This window comes from Bombus pyrosoma, linkage group LG2 (genome assembly GCF_014825855.1).
Source record: "Bombus pyrosoma isolate SC7728 linkage group LG2, ASM1482585v1, whole genome shotgun sequence".
In the NCBI taxonomy this organism is placed as follows: domain Eukaryota; kingdom Metazoa; phylum Arthropoda; class Insecta; order Hymenoptera; family Apidae; genus Bombus; species Bombus pyrosoma.
Window position 1 is genome coordinate 4869810 of NC_057771.1, and position 22838 is coordinate 4892647.

General features: G+C 40.5%; 1 protein-coding gene across 6 annotated transcripts in view; it reads right to left on the bottom strand.

Moving 5' to 3' along the window:
* Positions 1-80: 80 nt before the first annotated feature.
* LOC122577758 (leucine-rich repeat-containing protein 4C-like) overlaps positions 81-22838 on the bottom strand; it is a 265892-nt gene continuing 243134 nt past the window's right edge. For all 6 annotated transcript variants that reach the window (XM_043749302.1, XM_043749306.1, XM_043749303.1 and 3 more), the window contains one exon: positions 81-1763. In XM_043749302.1, the coding sequence (XP_043605237.1) occupies positions 81-1763 (1683 nt within the window). The remainder of the gene's footprint in view (positions 1764-22838) is intronic.

Here is a 22838-nt window from a genome sequence, read left to right on the forward strand (position 1 = left end):
AAGCCTTCAGCGAGAGTAGTGCTGCCATGGGGCAAGAACCAAACACCGCCGGTTCCAGGGCTCGCCGCCCGAAGTTCTAGCTACAGTTCCGTTACCGGTATAGGTTTAATGCCCGCCGCTATCTGCGAATGCTGTTGCTGTTGCTGTTGTTGTTGCTGCTGCTGCTGCTGTTGCAGCTGTTGCTGTTGAAGATGATGATGATGATGATGAGAAGGGATCTGTTGCGACTGAGGTTGATGATGATGGTGGTGATGGTGGGTGGACGCGGATCTGACCATGTACTCGTCCTCGGAGAAGGTCTTTTGGTACTCGTGTTCCTTGCGGGAAATGCCGCGATTCTTCCATTTGTAGTCTTTCAAGGCGTCCCTGACGTGTCTACGACATCTGTAGTAGAGGATCAGGGCCAAGCCGGTGAGCAAGGCAAAGCCAGCGACGCATAAAGTCGCTAACAATGCTTGTTTCCGGGGATCGGAGAAGGCGCAGCCTAGTTCGTCAGGTGTCATACCCTTGATGGGTTTCCCTTTTGATTCCGGAGGTTCCGCGCATAATACCGGACTAGAGTTTCTCGGGACGAGAACCTCGGCTAGCCAGAGCAAGCTACAATCGCAGACCAAGGGATTTTCGCTTAAATCCAGTCGACGCAGTTCGTTCCAGGCTACCAAAGACTCTGAGAAGCCGGTGAACGCGTTGTCACGTAGCATTAAATGCCTCAAGTTGGGTAAACCGGCCAGAGAACCGTCCTCCATTGTAGTCAGCCGTTTGTTGCTGTTCAACACCAGGGTCTCTAGATTGGCGTTGTCCGAGAATGCTCCCCGTTCGACGGTGGTTAACAATTTCGCCGCTGATATATCCAGCTTCTTCAACTTGGACAGGCCTTGAAAGGCTCCGGATCTCAGAGTCGTGAAGAAGTTTTGACCCAAGGTGAGTTCTTCGAGGCGAGGCAGAACCGCCAACTGTTTCGTCGGCACTTCCCGTAACTTGTTTCCGTCCAGTTCCAACGTACGCAGAGCGTTTAAGCCTCGAAAAGCGCCGTCGCTGATGTTGTCTAAACCAGCACCGGTAATGTCCAGCACGGTCAACTGTTCCAATCCCTTGAACGCGTCATCCGGAAGCGACGAGAAGGCGTTCCAACCTATATGCAACTCAGCCAAGGCGTTCAACGGCGCGAGTGCTGGCGACGGGATCGTTCTCAACTGATTATCGTCCAGATGCAACACTCTCAGCGTACCCAATTTTTGAAAAGCTCCTGGCTCTACCTTCGATATGCGATTCTTTCCCAAGTCTAGTTCCTCCAACTTTGATAACGAGGCAAACAGACCGTTCTTCAGACTTTCCAAGTAGTTGTCCCGTAGATTCAGTACCGTTAGAGATTTCAGTCCTTGAAACGTCTTCTCCGTCAACGCTGAGATCTTGTTGTGTCTGAGATGAAGCTCCACCAGTTGCTTTTGCGCGTCGAAGCTCCCGTTCGGAATGGTAAACAGGTGATTGCTCGATAGATCGACGTTCTTCAGATCCCCGTAGAATTGAAACGCCGCCGCGTCCACTATCTTTATCCGATTTTCCTTCAACACTATCCGCTGGATACTCGGGTTCAGGGCGATCGGTATGACGTCCAAATTCGCGCCTATACAGGATACCACGAGGTTGTCGTCGTCGCAGATGCAGCCGTTTGGACAGATCGCAGCCGTTCCGAGCGCGAACGTGACAGCCAGGACGAGCAGGTGCAACAGCGTAGCCGATACGGTCACACGGCAGCGTGGCGTCTGCGAACGATAAACAAGAAACTCTTTATTAAGTAGGTTCACTGACTACGGCTTATCGTCGAACGTAATTTAATTTAACTTATCGTCGAGTTTTCTACCGTGACTTGGTCAAACTATCGATCGATTTGTGATCGACGCAATCGAGCAAACTTATCTTTGCTTCGGCTCAAGTTTACAAGATCAGAACTTCTATACGTTGTGCCTTACACGTATTCCTTCGTACGGAGTTGTTCGTTTTTCAACTGTACAGGCCAGCCTCTACATAATTACGAAGATCACGGATATTTTTGGATCCATCCAATCCTGTCGGAACTCGAAATCTATTTCGAAAGATTGGAAGATTCTCAGAGACGATAACGCGCGGTAGAAACGAATCTTAGAGAAGATTCGTCCGGAAAGCTAGACGGGTTGGGTTCAACCGCGATGAACGTCCCGCGAAATTAGGCTCGCTGTTCTACGTACGTATGTTAATCTGTACATGAAATGCACGGAAAACACGAGAGGGCTTGCTTTTAACGGTGCTGTACGATTGCGACGTGTCAGCCGCATTTAAGGCTAAAAACGGGCGCGTCATTAGCAAAGGATTATACGCTCGCAATACCGAACTTACTTGCGAGGTCACCGCCGCCACTCGACTCCATTACTCATTTCCCATTTCAGCCGTATCACGAGATTCAGCCGCCATTTAATAAATCGAGGTCCTCGAACGTGCTCTGATATTATTTATTCGAGCATTTCTGCATACTTGCTGGCAGCACGCACGTGTTTCGTGTGCAAATCTTTAGCGGCGTGTGTGCTGAATAAATCGACGGCACGCTCGCAGATGCCGAGTATGATTAGGCGACGTTGTAATTTCATGAAAATATCGCCAAGACTAAGTAACCTAAGTCACCGTATTCGACCTCTTTCTTATCGTTTCTGATCAAACGTAATATGCAAATGTCATCGCTTTTTGGTTTTTATTTAACGAGCCTCGCTAGCGTTATTCGATTGTTGCTTGGTGTCGGTTAAATTCGATCGTAATTTTTGTAAAAATAATATCATAAATTCGATTGATCTACCGGGATCGTGGGTCTGCCATCCACATCTAGCCTATCCCTACTATCTATCGTGGACTCCATGCGTAAATAAATATCGCGCAAATGACGCGATACCTTCTAACGAGATGTAATTAACGAAAAATGTATCGCTGCTTGTGACTTGTATTATTTCCAAACACGTGACGTACGTAACGATACAAACACACGTTTATCGCAATACGTGTAATTTCCTTTCGATATTTTCAATTTAACACGGACCGAATTGCTTCCATTCGTGTATTATTTACTGTTCAGCAATCGGTCGACCGTATTCCATGATTCAACATGATTAAAATTAATACCATACTTGTAACTACAATTATAACATAAAGCAATATAATATCGGTAAAATGTATCATATTCGTAAACATTTTTAGGTGTTAAGTAAAGGACATAAAAGAGATGGGAACATTTCGAAATAATTAATTTCAGTACTGTTTTAGGTGCTACGAGTTTTAAAAAAGCAGCGCAGTAGCAGCTACGAGTCGAGAGCAACTCGTTAATTTAGAAACAGAGCTTCCCTCTTTCGTTAAAAAAAAAAAAAGAAAGAAAAAAAAGATAAATGGAAAATAACGCTGTGGATTTATATTCATATAAATAGAGCGCTAAACGAAATGGCTCTCAAATTCGAAGGAAGCTCCTCGAACGGCTGACTTTTCGTATTCTGATGCGATCGAAAGTTGCACGAGATCGAACTCGTAAAATGGACACAAGTTTCGATTACTTTAAGACAGCTTTCTTCGTTCGAGGTCAACTGTATTCGAATGGGAAGGAAAACAGCAGCACTTGGACGCTGCGCCAGGTCGATACAATTATAAACTCGACGACGAACAAGGGGCAAAAGAAATTATGCAGTGTGTATGGAAGAAACGAAAGCGTTTCGTATTCGTGGAAACTTTGGCCGACAGGTTGTTCGCCGTGGTGATTATTAGGAACGCCGCATTGCTCGAGTTATACGTAGCGTTAACGACATCGCTGTCGCGTTAATCGCGTGAACGACGTGTTAATCGATCACAACGACAATAATAATAATAATAATAGCGACGTTTAATAGCGATAGGGGAGACGGGCATTTATCGGGGCGAGAAACGAGCCAATAAAAATGTGACACCTGCTAAAACATGGATGAGAGCCTCCGCTAAAAGCGGCTTTGCAGTCTGACCTAATACGAATTATAATAGGGTTAGCCAGAGATAACGGTGCGGTTACTCGGTGTTGCGTGAGTTCACGAGCATATAATTACGATTGCGTTGAGATGCTAATGGCGTATTGTTTCGGTCACGGAAGCAACCGGCAATATTATCGCGGTATGTTTGGTTAAATTATCTTGTGTTAATCCAAAGTCACGTACAGGGATGATTTGAATTTCGATTCAAGAATCATGTTTATCGTGCCAACGTGCACGTGGAAATATATTATTTCTATCTTATTTATATCAGTATATTTTATCGCCTAGTCGATCCATCGTCGATCTTTGCGTCTTGGCAAAGTTAATAAAACTTGCTACAAAACGAGAAGAAGACACGTAATGTTCGTTAACGTCTATGGATAGCGTATGGCAGGTTATATGCTACAAAACAACCTGTTATATAACATTGTTTTGCTATGTGCGTAGATATATCGCAGCATAGATGTATTAGCTTAACAGATGTTTTGTTATTGTGGCTTATCGTGGCACGTGTTTGATCCTCGTTGTTGGTTGTATTAATGTAAAATCATATATGGTTGAATGCTTCCGGTAAATTATTATGGATATCAGATGAGCAATTAATCAGAGTAAAAATAATAAGCGTGCACGAGGTTGTATGAACTTGCATCGCTCTTGTCACTGCCGGCAAACAACGGCAACGATCGTTAATTCTGTTGCGTGAAATTACCATAAATGCGGTGCCGCAGTGTCATCGAGATTTTATCCGACTGTCACTGTTTTCTCACATAGAAATTTAATCGCACGTTACAAATAATTTATCGTTTTCCAAGATTTATCGAACGCTTTCGTTCCGAAGTTAATGAACAGAACGATCAAATTTGCAAGAGACTCGAGAGGTTTCTGCTAACGTAGGCGATCGTATAAAGCCAATCACACGACTTGTCTCGATAAGATGAATTTTACGAGTAACGATATGATCTATACACTCTTAAAGATATCTCTTACAGAGGATTCTTTTATCATAGATTACCTCTCCTTCCTTAAATTTATTAATTTTTTTTTACGCGGTAGGAATATCGCATGTTGTATCGCGTTTTAAGCACCCCTGCTTTATTTTGCCCATTCTTCGTAATTTTCATAACGATACAGCGCTATTAATCTGCATTAACTAAATATCTACGATCTAATTAGAGTTGCGTATCGCATTAGATCGGTGTATGTGAAATGTAATTTTCTCAAACAGGACGTGCAAACTGTACACGTAATTTGCCCGTATCGTGTGTTTAATAAATATGACTTTATACGCATTAACGACCAAGTAAGTTCAAATGGCTTCGTCGTTCTTAATTTTTATCGCTATATACATATATTACGTATGTATACGTGTATCTGTTACGAAATAACGAAACCGTCACGTTGCAATCACAGTCTTCAAAAAGAAATTGCTCTGATAGAGTACACTAAAGACTAGGAACCAATGTTGATTTCTATCGATCGCCTCTAACATATGTTTACTTCTCAAAATTCCTCCAACTAACAGCTACTAATTACGCTATACTCCGATAGTTTGCGTACGTCGATCACCGACACGCCAAAGGACCCGATGCTAACTAATCGAGCAACTGGTCGAACAACAGCGAACCCAACGCGGACGCTGAACTCCTCGTGGATCTCGCCAGCCGCTCTAATTCGCGCGGTCTGTTGGAGAATAACGTGGCCACGCGTTTTGTATCATTCTATCGCGATAAAATCTTGGGTCGCGTAACGAGCACGCTTTTCCAAGACACGCCCCAGGGTCCCCGCCGGGCAACGGCTCTTCGGACGAAGAACATCGCGCGTCGATATCGCGTACAGCGTGACACTTACACGAGAGGTTTTTGTCTTAATTACGCGCGGCGTTCTGCGCAACTAATTGCAGCCAGATAACAGCGCTGAGAATACGTCAGACGTCTCGACTTATCGCTCGTACTAATCATAGCGACCTCGGACGGCGGCAGGGTGAAAGGGCTGGAACGGAGGGTGGCTGCGAATCGGTGTTCGGGAGAGGGATAACGTCACGCGTACCACCGCTTTCGGGGTGAACACGTCAGATTTAACTGGATGTAATTAGCGATTACAAATTACCCTTTTGTCCATTAGCGCGACCGCGATACGCGCGGCAGATTTGCACAGCTGCCGCTGCGAATGAACAAGCTCTATGGACAGGAGCTTCTACAACCCTCTCCCTGTCTCCCTCTTCGTCCGTCTCTTTATCCCGCGCATACACACCAACTGCCTTTTTCCGTTTAGATGCTCGCGAACGTACAACGTTCTCCAAGTTATTGAAAACAAGAGTCGGAGTTGTGAAATCCGTGGGAGCTTTTCGAAACGTCAGTCATTTAGCACAACGTTTTCATCCCTCTGTGTTCCTCTTTTTCTGTTCGACGGTTGGATCGTGGAGAAGATGAACGGAAAATTGCGAAAACCGAACGAACTCATCCGTAAACTGTGACCATTTAACGCGTTCGCGAAACAGTTGAAAAGTAGGCCAGCGGTAGCACCGGTGTAAAGCTGAAAGCGCGGAAAACGTGTGTTTGAGTTTCTTTTTATCGCGATAAAGCGAGGGCGGTTATGGCAGTGGTAGAGCACGGAAGGTGATACTTTATACACGTGTACCTTTTCAGATATCGAAGGTGAAAACTTTCAATTTGATGAAATTCCGTCTTCCGCCTTTCCTGTTTCTCCGTAACAAATGTTTTCAAAGCAACTTTATAGCGTTATGAAAGAGAAGGTAGCGTTTATACGTTACCCGTACAGTAGCAACACGCGCGGGTACGAGGGTTTGCTTTAACTCTTCGCCTTTAAATGCCATGTGATTTATAGCGTAGCCATTCTTTATGACGTCCGAATTGGAATTAACTAAATCGTATCGAGCTTCGTAGAAGCTATTCGAATTATTATCATTATTATTCGGCTAAGATTATGTATTCGTACAACGAAAACATTTACTTTCGCGTAATACATTCACCCCTGTACTTTGACGAACATGAAATCGTAGTTTCGCGAAGCCGAAATATTCGTCCGTCGTATTGTTTTTCAAAAACACGAGAAAAATGCGAGACGCGGAGGATGGTAAAGCAGAGTTGAACATTGATTTTCTGACTGGACAATGGATACACGTCCAAGTAACAAGCATCGACGATTTTTTGAAGATACTGCTTACAAACGAATTCCGTCAGCTTTGTCCGCATTTCATTTTTGTTTCGACTCTTTCGAATTTTCCAAGCGACCGTTTAAAACATTCTGTAACATCCGACGTATTTGCTGTGACAAGCGAAATGTTATCGAATCGACGATTTTCCAGGCATGGATAAAAGTTTTCAGGAACGGATCGCAAATCGGTTTATCGAACAATTTGTTGTTATTTGTAGGTTTTCACCGCGAGAATCGAGCGTTGTTGAAAAACTTTTGAATATCAACGCGTGTCACCACGCTACTACAGTGTTTCATTGGCTTTTAAGTGAGAGCACATGTAACCTTCGCAGGTGTACACTAGTGTTTATATACGTTTATATAGAAAACGCAAACGAAATACCGCGAAAGGAAGAGATACGCTATTATAATAATTCTATCAATTGCGATTCAGTTTGAACTTTGATGGATTTTCAGCCTCTGTTAGCGTCAGGCAAACACGACAAAGAACGAACGATTTATTCGCACAACAGGTGACTTATCCCAATTACGAAAACAAACAAATTGGAGCAAGCGTATCGATCTACAGCTTCTTCCATTTATCGATCGTCGAGTGAATTTTCAATAAAAGTAAATGAATATATACAAGAAATTCAAGTTGTATAATTGTCGATGCTCGATTGATTGTAAGCAGTAAGTTTCTTGTATAATAGAGCCATATAGATAATGAAGCCGGTAGACCGGTTGTCCATATTATCGAAAGAAAGTTAACATAATTTAAGTAACGTTTTACGTTTAATCTTCGCCACTTCAATTATATCATTTCTCTCGCAGAAACTACGTATCGCGGTGGCAGCTCCTGTCTAAACTCGTGTTTCATTCGTGTGGAAATTAGAGTGACCCGGCCTGTATCGTAGAATTAAATAAACCCAGGTTTCACAATATATCCTGATTACGTTTCATCGAGCTGGTGTTCGCGTTGCTCGGTTTGTTTTTAGTAATTTAGTTTTTGGTAATTCGCAGTAGCCTTCTTTTCACCAGAAATATACGAAACCTGTATGTCAGCTACGTCGACGGCTCAGTTATCTGCGATAATCAAGGTAACACGTTGGAAAAATAAAAGCCAAAGTTCTCCTCTATCGTGGCCAAAAAACGAGCAACCCGCGGGTGATACAAATTTTCCGTATTACTTTTCTGAAAGTACAGACGGAGGATTATCGCGGTCACAGTCGCTAATCCTCGTACATCCGTATATTTTACATATTTTATGTGGTTTGACCGATAAACTGATGAAATATACCTAAGGATTGAAAGTTATCATCGGCTTTAAAACTACGAAAAGTAGGATTCGTGTCGTGTAACAGGGATGACGCGTGCACCGCTCATTGCATCGTTTCGTTTCGCTTCAAACATCCAGTCAAAAACGATATATCGCTAGTCCGCGCACTTCTTGGATTCATACGGTTCTTCTCGTCGTAGAAACAGCTGGAATTTCATTCCTCCCATAACAACGCCGTGCAACATATTTCTCTCTAGAATTGGGTTCGAAGTTTTCAATTTCGTTTGCCGACTAGTTTCGAATTCACAATCGTTGCTGGACGAGTCACCATGTAAATGACGACATAAAGTTTTCTACGCGAGTTTTTATGATTTTTAAGCTTTATACAATGAAACTAAGTTTGCCGAATTCCGAAATGTTCACAATATTGCAAGTTGGAGAGTTGCGGAACTTTGAGTTATAAGATTCGAATCGTTTTAGATTTCGAAGGCGAGCGAGTTGGACAAGTTTGATCGTAAGGGATTAAAGCGGGTTCTACTTTAAAAATTAATCTAAAATCGGTTGTAGACTTTTGACACTTTTCACCGAGATATTCTTGAAGAATTTCTAGGTGAGACAGCGGTGCGAAAATATCGATAAAGGCTTTCGGCAGCAGTTCCTGAATGTTGTATACGCCCTGCATAAGCCTGGTGCACACGGTCATAGAATCTATACAATGCAGCGACGTTGCTCATACCCCTGACTCGGGCGACTGGCCAGCAGTGTCACAATCCTTGTCCCAAGTTCCACGTTCTCGCGGGCTTACAATATGTAAATTGTCGTATAAAGTCAAAAGATTGTACATCGTTCGAGTTTCCAAAAGTAATTCAAATTCCCAACAATACCTTTCGTTTTCAAGATATATAAAAGCGAAAATACGCTTACGTCCAAATAGATCGGAGGCTACTATTAGAGATTCAAGAAAAAAAAAAAAAAAAAACAAGAGTAACTTGGATATCTTAATGTTAAGCGTTAGGAAGTTTATGCTGTGCAATTTAATCAAAGAGAACCATAGATAATGTTTTTTGTAATAAGAAGATAACGTGGTCATTTTACACGTTAATTTCACACATCGACGATATCGCTTCTTTAGAACGGATGGTACCTTCTTGTACGTAATCTGATCTACGTAAATCTAATTGACAGGACGATGAAATAATCCTGATATACGCCGTATATTACATTTTAACAGATACTATAATTAACAATGGCGCGCGATACAATTGCTAACGAAGTGTTAACCTATCGAGGTCGCGAAGGATATTAATTCTTAAATAGGTAGTAATGTACCAACGTACAGTTAAACGATCGCAACTGCTGTATGACTGCTATAATAGCAGTAATGCATTTTCAGTAGTAGTTACGAATGCTTACCCAATACCGTTATATTAATCACTGTACGTTAATTTGACAGAAAATTAGTATATTTCCTGCTTAATGGAACGAAATTGATTAGCGAGTATTAATCGTTATTTCTATTATCAAACAAGTAATTTCACGATATCTTCCACTATCATAACAGTCCGTACGAGTGAAAAATACGCGATCGTTGGAAAAGTTTCAACACATTTTGTAATACGTACACGCATCATAGATACCTACTTATAGCACATAAACGATTCTACATTTTTAGCTGGTTAGATGGAAAAATGTTGTCCGTTGAGGGGTTAATTTTCATGCTGCGCACAGGAATCATCGTGTAATGAAAGAGTGGCTCGTGCTTAGTTGAGAGGAGCCTGTCCGTCCGGCGTTCAATCGTGCACCCCTTGTACACGAGTCGCGCACACCGACTGTTATTCACTGTTCTGTCGGCAATGATACAGCCGAGCTGTTCCATGGCTGTCTCCCGCTCCATTCGATAACGCACCGTCTGCTTCGGAAATCAGCCGGGGTTGATGGTATTTCACTGTTTTCTCGTTGCTGCGTCGTCTCCTTTTCCCTGATACGAATGAGACGCGTAATGAGCCTAACGGAATCGCGGAAAAATAACAAACACGGAAAAGCGCGCAACCACTTGTTCAGGCTTCCGGCTGACTTGCTGGAAAATCGTCTTGTATTTCCTACTGGTTATCCACGAATACGGCACGGAACTTCGTTGCGGTTGTAAAGGGATTTATTTGGCGAATTTTGCTTGCATTCTGCCGTAGACGTTACTAGTTTAGTAGGAGTTGAGTACTACTTTTAACATAGTTTTAGAAGTAGAATGGTGTTGGGAGCAGAACTGCTTTACAGCTAGAATAGCTTAGGCGCCGGTGAGCCGCGGCACAAAGGTCAAATCGTGAGTTGAGTGTAATTTTCATAATTTATGTTTCATAGCTTCTACCTCTTTGGAGGAACATTTTCAAAGGCGAAATGTGCACGAAAAATCTCATTACAGATCGCTAAATCGCGTTCCAATTAAAGCGAAACAGGCGAATTAACCGGTTAAACTTGGGATTTACAATCGAATGTTTTTCTTAGGCGATTCTAAATGAATTTTTATAATATTTTGCGTATTTCACGATACAATTGCTGGCACATAGCGCCTATATGCAGGTAAAACACTAGTAGATGACACACAGAAACAGAGAATTTAATATACATTTCGTTTCATTTGAAAGTAATTAAGAAGATTCGCCTTGCGCTACTTTATTGGAAGGCGAAAAGGCGCGTATTTCATAAATATCCTGTGTTCACCTGCTATGAAATCTTCTTCCCAGTCGTACATTGCAGATCTTTGCATTTCGTTTTTCTAACGCGTATGAATAGTCGAGAATAATTTGTCTCGCTATTATACAGGGGGATGCACTATATTCCGAGTTCTCTTTCGCACATGTCCATTTAATACTCTAAATAGCACGAGCACTTTAAATTGATCTAACGCACGGATACATTTTATCAAAATATACTGCCGTGTTTTGACAGCTAAAAGCGGTCAAGAAAGATTATTAGTCCAGGCGTTTTCGCATCCCTTACAAAAATAAATGATAAAGTTGTTTCACGTTTTAATGAATTTATTCGTAATTTTTTTCACAGCAAAAGGATAGTTTAGACATACTTTCTCTGCAGATAGAGCACTAGTAAATATGTATAACGTAAAGCATAAAATAGTGGGTCAAGTAATATACCTTGCTGTATTTTCAGCTTAACTTTTAAAAGCTAATTTATATGGATTAAACGGATTAAGATTAAAACACAGATGATTATTACTTTCTCTATTCGAGACTATCATTTAGTCGTCATTTCTATTTAGATAACATTTGACTCGACATAAATAAACAGTAAATATTTACCTTTGTTATCCTAATTCCGAAAGGGAAGCTATGATATCTAACTACCGAATGAAAAGAGTATGCTGCTTTTAAACAATCAAGACACTTTAGTTCAAAAATATTTATGAAGAAATATCAGAAAAGTAAACGTTAAAGTAATAAAAAAATTCATAAATTAATAGCACATATTATAAACAAAAAGTTTCATATCTTAATATTGAAATTTTCTTTCACACCTTACAACTATCTAAAGCAATAAAAGAGAAGAACGATATTTGGAACTTTCACGTAACGGTAAACCATATTTCAAAGCTATTCAAATTTATATATAAAACACGATTCGTGCGGCTCCGCTATTATTCTCAACTTTCTATCAAAATTGTCCATTTAGTTAATCGCCCCGCTTTTTCTCAATCCTGCAGTTTTTGACTAAAATCTTTAAAAACTTTAGCTCGCATAGGTATCGGTACCGATTAATGTAGCTGTAAGATCGTTTTATTTTTTGCTACCTAACTGTATGTAGTCAGACTACATGTTTAAATGTCATTACGCTTTTAAAGAGGCAAAAAAAGGAAAAAAAAAGAAATAATAATAATAATAATAATAATATTCTACTACCTTTTAAATTTTTAACAAAAGTAGCTAAAAGTCATTTTATTATTAACCCTTTCGCCATTAATAAGACATACACGTGATTTATATAATTTTCAAAATTTAACAAAAAAAGTACTACGTCTTCGCCTCGAGTTTTCTCTTCAGTCGATTACTCGTCGGGTATTCTCTTGCCCGCCATGAAAATCAATTCGGTCCCATTATTCTCATATTTCTACTCATATCCGTTTCGGAATTCAACTCGAGGCTATGGATCGGCAGACTAAAGAAATCGACAAAAATTAACAAGTGGAAAACAGGAATGGCAGTCGAATCATGTATTTATCGTTAATCATTCGACGGAATTCCCTCGTTAACGAGAATAATTATCGTTATCCAAGGATCATAATAACACGCCTACTTGGGTAACACGGTCCGATTGTTCCCGATACTCTTTTGGTCGATTGGTTAACGATACTCCTTGTCTCTCTTCCGGAAATCGGCTCCTTTTAATGGATGGCGTTTTCTTGTTTGCTCGCCACTCTGTTCACGTTTTTATCACATCGAACCAATTGGAACGTCGAATTTATGGAAACCGATTAGCGAAATGTTTAATTATTATATACACGTTGAAACCGGAGGAAGTTGATTTATATTTTCCTGCCCATCGACGTTTCGCTCTCTGTTGCAAGCGGACACGAGGAATCGAGCGAGAGACACAAAGAGACATTATTGACATATTTCATTGAAATATGTCATAGAATAACAATTGAACAAACTGAAAAGGTAAAAGGTTGCTGGCCTAACGAAATGGTAAATTTTGTCCTATTATTCGTTTATAACTCTGACTTTTCGAAATATCTATCTACACAAAAATTCTTATGATTTTGAAGCTGCTCTTTGTATTTCTTCGATATTGTTCAATAAAATTATTAACGTCGTGATAATCGTTGTAATTATTATTTAATTATTTAATTATTTTTCAAAGACCCGCGGGGTAATCAAGCGAAGTATCTTAGTTTCCGAAATATTTGTCATTATACACGGTATAAATATCGATTCACGATATTAAATTACTTAGCACGTCGTTCTTATCGCTTCGTGCCATTTAATTTCGCTCGACAAATAACGCAAAGATTCGAAACGGCGGTTTTCTTTTCGTGCCTGTTTTCGAGCAGAAGTAGTAAGAGTAAGTATAATGTCTCCGTTATTTTTACGAGTTGCTGCAAGCACGTGAAAAACCTGAGCAATTGAAAGGGAAGAAGGACAACGAGGATCGCAGCGATTTATGCAGGTTTTTAAATAATTCGTTATACGAAGATTACTGCGTTTATTCGAACAATTGTGTAAAATCGAGGAAGACTACTGTTAGAATCACGACCTAATAATTTCACCAATTACGTAAAATATAATTAAACGTTTTTCTCTTCTATAACTCCATGACTATATCGACTCTTATACTTGCGCCATTCGTATTACGAAGTCCTTTATTATACCGATTGTTATTTGATTCTATAGATGCTGCAAATGAAAATGTACAAAATACAATCCCGGTATTACATTTAAACGTTTGTTTGCTTTATAATTGAAAATATTGATTTCCAAGTTCGATAATTCCGAAAAATAAAAGGAATATTATAAAAATGATATAAACGGTGCAGAATAAAACGTCGATATACGATTCAGCGATGTGACCGCGTCTAATTCGAAAATTTGATAAAAGCACAAAGCGATAAAAAGTCGGAACGATATCCTCGTACATTTTGAATTTCTAAGTAAATGAAGATCACATTATCGGTTTGGCCGAAGCTAATCCAGCTGGAACCGTAAAATCGAATCGCGTAATAATTCAAATTGAAGAGGTAGTATTGGAAATTAAAATGTATTATGGATTACGTTTCCTTTCCATTAATTTTTTAAGCGCATTAGTTCGTTATGGATCCGGACAAATATTTGCGCGAAACGATACAACCGAATTAACCGAAGCGATCCTTGTATATATTTTTCAATGTTTATCTTGTTTGCATTGCATTAATCTCTCGCGGAATAACTATCAAACAGCGTAAGAAAGTGGAGAGACAGTATCGTTTTAGCAAGTACTTTAATTAATTTAGTTTTTCGTGTTATCCATAAATTCTTTATACGTAAATCTTATATTTCGAGCGATTGTCGCTTGCAAAACGTTCCATTTACGGAATATACTCCTTTATACGTCGAGTTTAAAGTTCGCACTGACATGAAATAAGCGTGAAAGCGGTGAGAGTGATTACGAAAAGTATATAACGATTGGAATATCGGTCGACTGAGTTTCAAAACCGAGATTTAATTTATTTGCCCTGTACAAGGTACTTCTAAAGTAACGTTTTAAATACCTAAAGTCCTTTAAAATATCATACATTTGATTAACGTGATTTTCATGCGATTCCGTTTCGATAATTAACTAATTTCGTTATTCAAAATTGAAAAATTATCGCAAAACCGCCTTCATAATTTCATTATTACGAAACAATTTATTTAGCTCTTTGAAGTGACAAAAGGCTGTTTCCAGAAAATCTTGAAACGCGTCATTCTTGAAATTTTATTATCAAGTACCTGCGCTTCGTACACGGGCCGATCTAATATTCCTCGCTTTTTATTCGTTCGAGCATTCCGGTCAATCAAGCCATTTAATCTGTTAGATATAAATTCTTCGCCTCTAGTTATCTATCTCGCAAAGTATAGCTATTCGCCTCGTAAATAAAAGGGTACAGTTCGCAGCTGAAGAGAACGAAGGACGCTTTGAAGCGATTAAAGGCAACCGTACCTACATATTCCAACAAATACGCATAATAAATGGAGCACGTTGCTTTTATTTCCAACCATGTGTCCGTACCGCGTATTGAAAATAGCTACATGTTTCAGTAATCGCATGAACGATCGGAAAAAGAGGAAAAGGCTCGCGAGACTCTCGGCGAAATCTGGCGTTCGTGAAATTCTTTTCGCTCGGACGACTGCTTCGCTTCCTGACGGTTCCTGTCTTTCAATCTTTCGGTCATTTATATTCATCGACGATTATCGTCGTCGGGCATCGATTTTCGGCGAAAGAAAATCGTTCGTCCGAAACGTATTTAAATCTTTGAACGGTTTCCGTACCCTGAGTATTCAAAAATTATCTGCCGCGTGTACATTTTCCCTTTTCTTTCTCTCTTTCTGTCAACCTTCTGGTATCGTTTTCCCATTTATATTATCCGCATTAAGTATTATTCGTAGCTTCGAACAACAGACGCGCATTCGAATCGCGGTCAGTCCAGCTAACGATTCGATCGTTGTTCCGTTTTCCACAACGACAGTTTTTTCTCTTCTCTCTTTATTTAGCTTTCAATAGGAAAATCGCCGCGTCGCGAATTTACTCTGAACGAGCGAAAAACGTGAATATTTTTCTCTTGGATGAATGTTTCAATGTTCGAGGAGCTACGTTTTCCTTGTACCCATGGGTATCGTTCGTTATTTCGACGACGATAATGGCGTTTCCTCTCAAGAATTTGTACATCCTTAAATGGTATTTGTCGAATAACGCGTGAGTGGTGTAAACAGGAACGGTAATCGGCTTCACGGCAAAATTTAACAAGTACACGTGTATGTAGTTGTGGCTTGAAAACAGAGGGAGGGAGAGAGAGAGAGAGAGAGAGAGAGAGAGAGAGTAATAGAAAGTTACATAATTTTAATGCGTCTTACATATATGTATAATTAAATGACAGGTAGGTAGCATATGCGATCGCTTGCTCCTTGATGCTGTGTAATTTGACTCTAATCTAATGGAAGCATAAGACGTTAACTGATTAGCAGGAGATTATTCGAAACCTGGTTACTGCTAATGAGGGTGAATGAACAACGTTCGAGCTACTGATTTGGCACAAATTTGGCACGCGGTTAATGTACCCCACGTCTATCAATATTACGCAGAGGTGCGAGGTTCGTTATTTATATTGTCGTAAGAACATACCGTTTAATATAGTACAGTGTTGTCTGCACAAATCTAATTGATTCTCTTACCCATAATGAAGGAATCGCTTAAAACGCATCTTTTGTCTTTTTATTTTCATCTTATTTTCAGTTGCGGAAGTAGCTTTCCAACTATTTGTTAATCACGGTACACCTTGCGTATTTAATATCACACTGATCCACAAGATTCGCGTTAACAATGTGCAAAGTTTAAACCATATTGTTGACGCGGACGTTGCCTATTCTCATAAAGTTGACTTTAGAAGCTTAATTGCTCGTGTAAATAATTCTGTCCTATGTCTAATTACTCAGTTACCAGCTAATTAGTTTCTAATCTTCTCCGACAGAACTCAAAGCTTACCCGTGTCATACCCTTGGTGCATTTTTCGCGAGAAGGCAACGTACACCTATTGTAGTGTGTTAAACCGTGCATGAAACTTTGGCAACGACGCAAACTTTCTTCTAGACTTTAAACTCTCCGTCATAACGTATCGATTCCAGCAACTGTTAAAAAGTAATTTCTATTTTACCCTACGGAGGCTGCCGAGTTTATCACACCTCTGTTAGTAGCTATCGATGGCGGGGAAAAACGAAAATTCTACGTTTCAAGCGATGAATTTTGCTTTCCGTCGCCGGCCAATGACCTTCATTTCGTTAAACGTCGTTTACGTCGATCGTAAATAAAAAATTGTTGCACTCTTAGATACCCATATAACGTTGGTTCGGTAATTTCGCTGGAAGAAAAATTTGTTGCCGTGTAAAAGAAAAACATGGAAAGTGTGACGACGAGGAAAAAATTTAATTAAAAGTAGAACGACGAGCTTTATTAAAAAAAAATATCTGCAGCCGATTAAATATCAAAAGCAAGTCTCGCGTGTTTGCCGGCGTTTATATTTCGCGTTCAACCGCGAACGATCGAACGAAAATACGACCGATGTCATTGGTTTCGTTAAACAATTAAGTGTCTGCGTGCGGTCAGTTTCGACTTTCGTTCGATCAAGTTCGATGCGTTCTTTTCAACCGAACGAATCAACCAATCAACCAACCAACGTCTCGAAACGTTAAAAGGCTTTGCATTTACAATGGCAACAATCGACCGGCGAATCATAACAATTTTGACCCATTTTCCCGGCTGTTTCTCTCGCTGCAGATCGCCTGAAACATTAATGCGTTCGTTGATTGAAAGCCACGTCGATAGTTCGGCTCGGATTTTCGTTTTAGCCAAACCATTCGGGTGTAACAGTTCCGGGGGAGCACGTATAATTTCGCGAGATCCCCACAAATCTGCTAACGTTCGTCTATAAAACGTGATTTGAACGAAGTGTTGGCGAACGATGAGGGCTATTTAGCTCCGCAGTAATCGAACTACCCTTGTTTCGCCAAAATCTTAGTCACGCTTTGATACCGTTCGATAAACGACGAATCGTGTTAGTTACTCGCGCTAATTATTATTATTACTTTCGAGTTTTCTTGAATTTCCAGTTGCCTGCGCAGCAATTTTAAGGAATTGACGGAATTAATTTGCATCGCTTAGAGAAAGAAACGAGACAAGAAAGGGGCATCGTTAACTGTTAACGGTTTCTTTTTAAAGATGTAATAATTGCTCTAACAGCTTTATATCGTTAACCGAGATCTCGTTATACGTACATATTACGTTCAATGTATAATCATGTAAGATTAAGCTGACACGTGACGTGTATGCCGCTATTGCGATCTACTTGCAATCCACGCAACAAGAAACGGGGCAGAAATTATAGAAGTCGTATCTTGTACGTTATTCGCATTCTTAAAACACGAATAAATAATAATAACGCGAAATATATCTATCGACGATGTACCGATTATAGCACGACGTTACTTGCTGAAAGCGTTTGATGCGGAGATGAACGCGGAAGCTTGAACTTGCATCGGCCAGTGATAGCAAAACGACGAACATCGACATCTAAATGTGCTACTAAATGAAAAGACGTTATATTCAAGGGGGCAACTTTTTTTTCGGAGCTTTTACAAAAAAAAAAAAAAAAAAAGAAAGAAAGCCACGCACTTGGACCGGAGTTTAATTAACCTAATTTGCAACTTATTTGCCGGTGTCGAGGAAAGCAAAGCTGTTGAAACTTTCGCGATCTCGCATAAACTTTCTAACCAAACTACGCGTTTCGATTGGCGGAAAAAGAAGGACATCAAAGTGTCGTTTTTAATTACCGGTTAAAACACGGTCTCTGTTGCGCTCTCGATGCATCCGTTATTCCACGAGGAATCGATCTGTCAAACACGAGTCGAACAATTTTTGGAAATCTCGAACCTCGGCAATTATTCACGATGAAACACAGGGAAGAAGGAACCGGCGTAGGAAAGCGAAACGGCACGTGTTTTCGCGTATGGGCGCGAGAGAATGATAAAAGGGGAAAATAGAAGAAAAAGTAAGGAGAGGCTTTGTACACGAGTACCGGTATTTTTATGGCAATATCGTCGCCCCGTTTGTATTCCGACTGTCAGGCAACGGTCTATCGACATTTGGCCGATAGTCGAGCCAAGCGTCCGGATATGGATTCGAGGGAAATGGCACGTTGCTTCTTTTCCGATGAGAATGAAAAACAACGTCACGAATCCGTTTTGTGCCGCTAAAAGCGATACATTTCGCCTGGCTTCGCTGAATCGCCGCCCGTTACTCCACCAATCTGGCCCTCGGATTTCCCTCTTTTTTTGTCCCGGATTTGCCATTTTATAATCGCGATCAAAGGGGGTGTAATTGCATTTGCCGTGAATGCGGTACCCTACGTTCATGCTACGAATCCTCCAGTCTGACCTAATGTAATTTAACCTTGACGAATTTATTCGGTTGAGACGCGATCGGCCGGTATTCGTTTGTTAAAGCTGCCTACCCCGTTAACTCTCGCACGTGCGACGCCGTATGTCCGACATTGGCCTTGTTGTGTCATTTCCAAAAATTTGTATACGACTACTGTATAGAACTGTATACTAAGAGAATCGAGCAAAGTTCATTTTTATACGTCAACTCGCAAACTTTGCAAACGCGAGTCCTCGATACAAAAGTTTAACGAATTGCGTGCAAGTTCGTTCTTTCGTTTCCAATAAAATTTTATGCCAATGCTACAAGCGCAGAAGAAAAGGGAAAACGTGGATGTCGTATCAAAGCGTTAATATTTCTCAATGTTCGCGTTATTGCGATTCAGTGGCAGTTGGTTGCTACGGAAAAATTAGGAAAAATAAGTAAGTGACGTACGACCGACAATTCCTAATTTAGTAAGTAATTCCTAATTTATATTAACCTTTAGAATTTCAATGCTCCCCTCCTCGGGATATTTCTATATGAAATTTATTTAGATTGACGCAAGAATTAAACGAATGATTTAAATGCAAATGTATCGGATTTGCCTTCGCAGGTTTTACGATATATGAAACGTCTAAAATATCTTTGCAGGGATCAGAAGAACTGCGAAATTGGTCGACGAAAAACCGTTCACGCTTACGAGAAGGTCGGACGTGTGACATTTCGGCGAAGGAAGCACCCAAAAACGGTCGATACGAAAGTATCGGTAGCTCACGCCAGGCGAAATATGCGACGACACACATCGCGCCCCACGCTTCTATCCTGAGGAAACGCTAGACAATAAACCGAGGAAATCCATTGCAGCTGCTTCGATCGTACATAAATATTTCCGAGTCGTGACTCGGGACGAAATTAAATTTCGCTTTCGTGGAAGTTGAATCACTTTGGCGGCTAGGTTGGATACACGTCAATTAATCCATCCTGATACTTGATATAATTCAAGCTAGAAGCGAACCACCGCCCTGCATATCTGTCCCTTCGCGGCCGCAAATTCCGTTCAATTCCGTGAATTATATTTCCAACGCGCGTCACGCGTTTAGAATATTATTCAGATTCTCCTGTCGCTAGCGATTGCACGTTGTTTCAGCGGGATCATGTTTGTCCACGGATGAGATTTGCCGAATGGAATGTTTGAATACGCGTTTCTTTTCTCCTAACTGTTGGATGTATGCGGAAGTAATGATCGTTATATAATATTTGTGTTGGTATGGTTGACTCAAGATTTAGCTCAAACACGGGAAAACGTTAGTCAACAACGTCAGGCAAGCACCGGTAACCAGATACGTGGAAGAAAATTTTAACAAGGGAGAAGGTGTGCCTGATCGCGATACCGGATCACGACGAGTAAGCACATGCTTGTCGTTACAAAGCACGGAAAAAGTTTCTGCGAAAAGTTGTAACAAGCGACGGCGGACGGATGTATTCTATGTCAAATGTCTACATTTATGCCGATGTAATACGCAGATGTAATAGAAAATGTATGTAGGGACTATGTAGGAGATATGCTATATGCATACGCGTTGTGGTGTTTCATTTATCTCAATATTTATCATCATTTAATATCGCAATACGTGCGTTAACTATATAGCATGTATCCTAATGATGTAAGCCGATACCACTTGTTCCTTAATTCTTCCGTTCCCAAATTATCGATTATTCGATATTTATTAATTATTGTTCGTTGTAAATGAAAAATGTATGCGATTCGTTCTCCGTGAGAAAATCAGACTAACGAGAATAGGAAGGTAACAAAAATTGTGCCAACATCTCGTATCGTAACACCGCGAAAAATGCTGCGCAAAGTACAATATTTCGTGAAATTAAATTTTTCCACTTATTATTTAAATATATTTCATCACGGGAACGCCATCGCTTCGTACTTTCTATGCACGAATATTTCCAGAGAAATAGCACCGGCACGAGGAATTTATTAAACAGGCTAACGAGACGATGCTACCAAAACAAAGTAATTAGCAAGCTAGAGAAAAAAGGAAGGAACGATTTTTGCAACCTCGACGATTCGAACCTCCAAGCTACGTCGAATATTTCTTTACCGTCACGTGACTTTGCATTTTCGCCCCTCTCGCCTTTTCTCATCGTTTCGATGCACCCTTGCTTCGCTGGCCGGAACTGGACCCTCGTAAGAAATTATCTCTCCTTGTATCTCGTTATGACAGGTCGCTGCCACGCACGACCTGTCGCGTTTCCCTCTTCCACCCACGAAAGCGATGCTGTTCCACGATTTTCCCGCTTATCGGCTCGAACGTCACCAACTTTCGACGATTAATTCACCGACAAGTTGAAACCGCCTCGTTTCCGGCTCGTCTTTCCGACCGTTTTGTTTTTCTCTCTGCGTCAACGATTTCCTCCGCCCTTTGCAATTCAACGTAAAGCAACGCTTAGCGCGAAAGGATTTTTCTGCTCGTCCGGTTATATCGTTTGCTCGATGTATTCTATCGATAGAAGCCGTAATTACCGAGGCAAATGCCATGACATAGTATCGACAGGCAGCATTGTTGCGAACTCTATTTATTATGCAATTAACCTGCAAACTAGATTTATAAGTGAACGTGCCACGGTAGTGTAATGGAGTTATCAATCGTGCGATTGTAATTACGACTATCGAATAATTGTGGCATCGTTTTCACGGATTTCCGACAGGATGCTATTATATTTTTCGCTTTAAATCACTTTTCCGACAGTCTCTTCGAATCTTTCACGCGCTCGCTACGAGTTAATGTGTTACACGGTTTTGCGTAGAATTCGAATACAGCGTTTCGCAGGAAGTAGATCGTCGTAACGTTATTTTCTCGAATCGATTCCAGATATGAAAACTAGTTTATTAAATATGCGTCCGAAGAAAGTGGGCCATGGGGTCAGAAATAGAAACCGCAGACTGTTATTTCACAATTTGCAATTTTGTTTAATCTCTTCACCGCGATACTCGTTTCTCATATTCCGAGTGTTCATTTCTCGGTCCACGCTGGTAACGTCACGCGCAGAAATATATTTTCGCTTCGCTTCAGCGAAACGGGTTAACGAATCGGGAAAATAGCGCTGTACGAATAGTGTTACGAATTTAAGCGTTAATCGCTTGGATATTTCCGCCAAACATGCGCTATATTTAATCTTTGTTTTTATTAAATATAATGTCTTATACAAATATACGATTAAATTAAAAAAAAAAAAAAAAAAAAAGAAAGAAACTATCTATCTCGTGCTTCTCTCTCTCTCTCTCTCTCTCTCTCTCTCTCTCTCTCTAGCTTATAGAATGCTTTAAGATTATCAGCGAACTGAATTCATTCGTAAAAGAATTTTATCAAGAGAAATTAGTACATCTTCGAATCGGCGGAATAGAAATATTCGCAAAGAATTTATAGAAATCGCAAGTCAGTGTGTTTCGACACATTAATTAATGCAAATTTTCAAACGAATTAAGGATATCGAAAGTAGGTACGAGGTGGTAAAGATAAGAACGCGCGTAAAGGTAAATTTTCGACGTATCATCGATATACATGCTTCGTTTATGATCTTGCTGGCATATACGAAGGAGTGAAATTCTCAGCAGAACGAGGAAGGCAGTGACGAATAAACGGGGTGATAAATTCTTTGGTAAAAAGGGCGGCAAGTTTGAAAGGAAACAGAGCGAGAGGCGAGAAGTGGGCGAAAGGAAAACGAGAAGG